The sequence below is a fragment of the Solanum verrucosum genome, unplaced genomic scaffold, assembly GCF_900185275.1.
Source record: "Solanum verrucosum unplaced genomic scaffold, falcon-dt-bn FXZP01000144.1, whole genome shotgun sequence".
Taxonomy (NCBI): domain Eukaryota; kingdom Viridiplantae; phylum Streptophyta; class Magnoliopsida; order Solanales; family Solanaceae; genus Solanum; species Solanum verrucosum.
The window spans coordinates 2,057,951-2,063,893 of record NW_026020773.1 but is presented as its reverse complement, the minus strand read 5'-3'; the positions used below and the strand labels follow the sequence as shown (position 1 = coordinate 2,063,893).

Here is a 5,943-nt window from a genome sequence, read left to right as displayed (position 1 = left end):
CCCTCAACTTTGTCATTTGGAGCTGATATGCCCCTCGTTATGAAAGTGACTCATATATACCCTTACCGTTATACAAACGGCTCACATATACCCCTACAGTTACAAAATGAGCTCACATATACCCTTTATTTAACGGAAGTGAAAAAGTTAGTTTTAAATTTATATTTTTGACTTTTAATTTTCTTAAAAATTATTTAGGGGTATATATGATTCTTCTAGCAAAGTTCAAGGTATATTTTAATCTTTTTTATACATAAATTATTTTGTGACTTCTTTTGTTATAATTATTTGAGTTTCTTATTCTTATTTTATTTTTTTCTTTCATTCCTTAGTGTAAAGAAAAAAATTTAAAACTATTTTTTTGTGGCTATATTATAATTTAAAATTTTATTTTTTTGGTCTATATTGTAATTTAATTTTTGTATTTGAAGAAAACAATTTGGTCATCTATAATAAGTTTTATAAGAATATTAGTGAAACATAAATAAATTTGACCATCAAAATAATAAATCTAAATTAGTCATTGAAACAAAAAAAAAAGTTAAAAAAATATATATGTTTGAGGAGGATTAAATATACTCATATGGGATTATATTTTTTTAAAAAAATAATAAAAAATTAACCTAAAATTAATTTTTTTCATTTCCATTAGAGGAAAAGGGTATATGTGAGCCATTTGTATATAAGTAGGGGTATATATGAGCCACTTTCATAACGAGGGGTATATCAGCTCTAAATGACAAAGTTGAGGGGTATATCAGACCCTTTTCCCTAGTTTTATTTATTTACTCTTAAATTTTTATTTTTATCACCAAAAAAAATTAAAAATGATTAGTGGCCATTAAAGAGTAAATAAAATATAAGTACATAAAATGCATGTTTTTTCACTAATCATTAGCATTATTCAATTACATTACACCTCCTCTCTCTCTCTCTCTCTCTCTTCTTTCTCTCTTCACTCTACAGTGTAAAATCTCATAAGAAGAAGAGGATTGATTGTCTACATTTCTGAATAAAAGAGAACAGATTCATGAAGGGTCTAGTAAGTACGTTTTTTTTTTAAGGATTTTTACAAGTTTAATTTTTTCAATTTTAATTACGTGAGCAGCATCTGCTATTTCCAAGAAACAGAGTATTAATCTTTATTTGTTGTTGCTAATCGAGTTTTTGGTGTGCTTTTAGTAATGGGTATTCAATTTTATTGCAAAATTTGTGCTAAAAATTGAGTCTTGGAGCTACTTTTTGTACTGTATGTACTTTCAATGGACTTCTCTTCATCTTTGTGGAATTTGCTTAAATTGATTGTTATGACTACTTCTTTAGAAATTTTCTCGATCTGGAAACTGGGATCTTATGATTTGATCTACATTGTCTTTTTTCAGGAGAATAAGTAGGACAGGTTTCTAGATTTTAGGATTTTTTTTTGCAATTCCAAGATTTTGATTTTTTTTTTGTTTCCTAGAATGAACTTGTTTTGTAAGTGGGGATGCTTATATGTTTGTGTCTTTTTTGCTCATAAATATTGAGACAAAAACACCAGTTGAAGGTAACAGGTATCCCGTAAATTAGTTGAGGTGTGCGGCAAGTCAACTGGTTATATAAAAAAGAAAAAAAGAAGAGGGATCTGATATGAAGCTGCAGCTGGTATACAATTGGTTAATCTCAGTGCTTTGAATTACTAAAAGCTTGTGAAGTTATGTACATACACCTGATTTGTGCTCTTCTTCTTTTTTTTTCCTTTTTCTGTTCTCATTATTATCTTTATCATTTGTACTCCCTTTTTTTAACTTACATTCATGAGGATTTGCCATAGTTTTGTGTTTTTGCTTCAGTTAAAAGCTCAGTTACTTATTGCTACAAGGTTTCTTTTTTCTGAAAATGAAAAAAAAAAGTTATCTAGTTGAGCTCTTTCTACTGGTTTTGTCTAAATCCTTTTCTGAAATTTTCAATTATTGGAGCTCTTTTGTATCTCACTTGGTTTTTTTTCGAATCTACTCGTTATAGAATGTCGACAAAGTACTGTTTCAACTATAACTTTGGCCTAAGTATGCAATGCCGTGGTTTAACTTTTTTAGATTTTTGTCTTCCTTGAGCATCTGCATCCAACCAAAACAATGTCATAGGTAAAAAAGCCAAAAAGACCCGGAGTCTCTTTTTTCTTATTCTTTAATAGTGGAGAAATGCTAGATTTGAAGAACTTTTATATAATGTTGGAGGACATGGGACCACTGATATTGTATTGGTAGCTTTTTAACTGACCACGCTATGCATTTCTCTTCATGTGAGTCTCTTGCTTGCATGTGATTATTGATAATTGATGGGATTGATATTACAAGATATGAATGGTTAAGCAGTAGTAAGTGCATGGTACTGAAAGACTTACCATTTCCTTTTTTGCATTTATCTTTTCCAGGCAGTGCTAATTTTGTTGTTGGCGTTAAGTCGTAGTATTGAACATACTGAAGCTCAATTTGACGGAGAATGCAAATTCCACAAGCCTCTGGAACCCAGACCTCACAGTGCATCAGTGTTGGACTTTGGGGCTGTGGGTGATGGGGAGACTCTAAATACTCTGGCCTTCCAGAATGCCATTTTCTATCTCAAGTCCTTTGCTGACAAAGGTGGAGCACAGCTCTATGTTCCAGCTGGAAGGTGGCTGACCGGAAGCATAAAGCTTACCAGTCACCTCACACTCTTCCTTGAAAAAGAAGCCATTATTCTGGGATCAAAGGTTAGCCCCTGGACTGGTTCTGAAGTTCCAGCTTGTTTAGATATTTTTTGTGCTCATGGAAATATAAAGGCTGTTGCTGTATTAACAATAGCCGAATTAATTCTTGGAAAAGAAATGATTAGCTTGAGGCACTCAAGGGTGTGGCCTAGTGGTTAATGAGGTGAGTCGAAAACCATGAGGTCTCAAGTTCAAATCCTAGCGGAGGCAAAAATATTAAGTGATTTCTTTCCAAGCCTTGGTGCATGTGTTGGTTGGAGGTAGCAAGTACCCCGTGGAATAGTTGAGGCGCGTGCTAGGTGGCCCGGACACCACAATCATCAAAATAAGAAGAAGGAAGAAATGATTAACATGAGAACTTGTAGAACTTAATGATGAGGTGTTATGGTTTAGTTGCTGTAAATTATACTGAAATCTACATTCAGGCAACTCCAACAGAGAAGATGATAGATGTTCTGCCGCGGAAGGGTAGATCACAATTTGTCATAACCTCCTAATAATCAAATTTTACTGTTTGTATATGCATTATGATGGTGGGGAGTAACTTTAGGTCTCAATGTATTTACATATGCATTGGATATATACATTTGTTATTTATAAGTATACGTTTTTGCAATGTAGGATTATGCTCATTGGGATATAGTTGAAGCCTTACCCTCTTATGGTGGAGGTATTGAGGCACAAGGTGGAAGATATCGCAGCTTGATTTTTGGAGATAATTTAACTGATGTTGTGATAACAGGCAGGAATTCCTTCATTGCATTGATCTACTAATTTAATATTTCTGTTGTTATCCCTGCATGCAGCCACCTCATGCCTATTGCTTGTGCAGGTAATAATGGAACTGTTGATGGTCAGGGTTCTATATGGTGGGAGCAGTTCACTGCCCATTCTTTAAATTATACTCGACCACACCTAGTAGAATTTGTTAGCTCCAAAGATGTTGTCGTCTCAAACTTGACCTTCCTGAATGCTCCGGCCTGGAATATTCACCTGGTGTATTGCAGGTAAGTTCATTATCTCTGTGAGAAAAGCTTTTCAATATAAGGTTCGGCAGTAAGATCTGAAATTTTCATATTTTGCAGTAATGTTGTGGTTCAGAACATATCGGTTCATTCTCCAGCTAACTCCCCATATACCTATGGCGTAGTACCAGGTTGATTTAAATATAATTATTTCTCTTACCTTTTTTACTTTGTATACAACATTTGTGCATCTGAAACCTGTTTTAAGTGGTACATAAAGTAGCCAACACTTTTGTTTGTCCAAGAACCTCAGATTGATTTTCTAAGACAATTTTCAGCCAAAAATTGGATAATTTTCTTTACACTCAAGGGGAAGAACCGGATAGTTTCCTGTTACTGCTTAGTTCATCAAACAATGCCAGTTTTGCGCAGTAAAACAGAAACAAGTTTATAATAAATTAAATGTATATACACACACACACACCAACAACAACACCATTAGTATAAATTTGAAGGTACACATAGCCTTCACTCTGGTTTTTACTTTGATGAGACTAAGTACTCCAGATTTTACTGAAACAATATGTAGTTGTTTGTTCTGTTTTAGAAATTTAGAGGTACTTTCCAAGTAATGTGAGACCTTATATGCAACTTCAGATTCTTCCGAGCATGTGTGCATTGAGAACAGCAACATTAGCATGGGCCATGATGCTGTTGTTCTCAAAAGCGGTTGGGACAAGTACGGGATTTCCTATGGCAAACCTACTTTGAATGTCCATGTTCGAGGGGTTAGGCTGCAGTCTTTTGCAGGTGCTGGAATGGCTTTTGGCAGTGAGATGTCTGGTGGTATCTCCAATGTGCTAGTAGAGCATGTTTACTTGCATGACTCCCTTTTGGGGATTGAGCTGAAGACAGCAAGAGGAAGAGGTGGTTATATCAAAGATATTCTAGTTACAGATGTGGTTATGGCAAATGTGCAAGTGGGAATTGAGGCCACCGGTCATTGTGATTCTCATCCGGACGAGAAATTTGATCCGTCTGCACTTCCAGTTGTTAGTGGTATCACCTTTGAGGACATTGTTGGCACAAATGTTTCTATAGCAGGCAATTTCACTGGATTATCTGAATCTCCCTTTACTTCAATATGTCTATCAAACATCACCTTTTCCATTTCTTCCAACCCTTTTACACCATGGCTATGCTCTGATATATCCGGTTCTTCTCAAAATGTGTCTCCTGAACCATGTCCTGAGCTCGAGAGCTCATTTTCTAGTACTACTTCAACTTGCTTTGCCCTCTTACACCACCCTTACAGTCAAGTTGCAGTTTTGTAAGTGAAACAATTCATTTCATTGAAACTATACAATGAGACACATTTCAACTTCCAATGCTGGTGTATATTCTCCAATAAGATGCAATGCAGAATCTATGGTGTCGTGCTTATGCAAGTATCAAGAATCCAATGATACAAACATTTTCAAAGTGGCCTGAGATCGCTGATTGTCGCCTGTGTACAGCATCAGTTTCTTCATTCACATATAGGAAAAATTTTGGTAGTGCAGCAAATTCAGATGAATTGTTCCTTTCTTGTCCCTTTGTTCATTTGAGTTTTTTTGTCATTTGTCTTACATTTGTAAATTAGGCCGCAAAGAAGGGGTGTTATAGTTGATTGTCATTGTTGAAATAATCTTTTTTTGTCATTTGATTGAATTGAAAAGAGTTGTTAGTACAGAGTCTTGAGTTGAAGGCATCAAATTGCAAATTTTCTTTTAAGGTTACCTCTACTTGCACACCTGCCTTTTGAGGTGACTTTAATGTTGTCATATCAACATTACTAGGTATTGTCTTGAGTTGAAGGCATCAAATTGCAAATTTTCTTTTAAGGTTACCTCTACTTGCACACCCTGCGTTTTGAGGTGACTTTAATGTTGTCATATCAACATTACTAGGTATTCATATGTAGATCAAGAATTATTATGGAGATAAGTTATTTTTCCATTTGATTGAATTGAAAAGAAATCATAGCCCACAAAGTCTTGTGTTCAAGGTATGCAATTTTCCGTAGGCAACATTATTAAAAGCAGCAGCAACAACATATCCAATGGAATCCTACAAGTGGGGTCTAGGGAGGGTAGAATGTATGCAGACCTTACCACTATCTCGTGGAGGTAGAGGTTGTTTCCGAACGCTCAAAGGTCCGTTGGTATTTAATGAAAAAAGGCACAAACATATATATATATATAGTCCAGG

At 34.9% G+C, this 5,943-nt stretch overlaps 1 protein-coding gene across 1 annotated transcript; it reads left to right on the top strand.

Moving 5' to 3' along the window:
• The first annotated feature begins 896 nt into the window (after nt 1–896).
• LOC125812845 (probable polygalacturonase) lies at nt 897–5,471 on the top strand. The gene is made up of 6 exons (XM_049492302.1): nt 897–1,042; nt 2,414–2,731; nt 3,350–3,470; nt 3,561–3,735; nt 3,814–3,884; nt 4,351–5,471. Exons 1-6 carry the CDS (start codon nt 1,031–1,033, stop codon nt 5,025–5,027), a joined length of 1,374 nt encoding a protein of 457 aa, XP_049348259.1. The 5' UTR covers nt 897–1,030; the 3' UTR covers nt 5,028–5,471.
• The last annotated feature ends 472 nt before the right edge of the window (nt 5,472–5,943 follow it).

What these genes read in the sequence shown, in the direction of transcription:
- LOC125812845 (XM_049492302.1), top strand. An exon ending in AACTGATGTTGTGATAACAG is followed by an intron (nt 3,471 to 3,560) that starts GCAGGAATTCCT and finishes TTGCTTGTGCAG; the next exon opens with GTAATAATGGAACTGTTGAT. An exon ending in TACCTATGGCGTAGTACCAG is followed by an intron (nt 3,885 to 4,350) that starts GTTGATTTAAAT and finishes ATGCAACTTCAG; the next exon opens with ATTCTTCCGAGCATGTGTGC.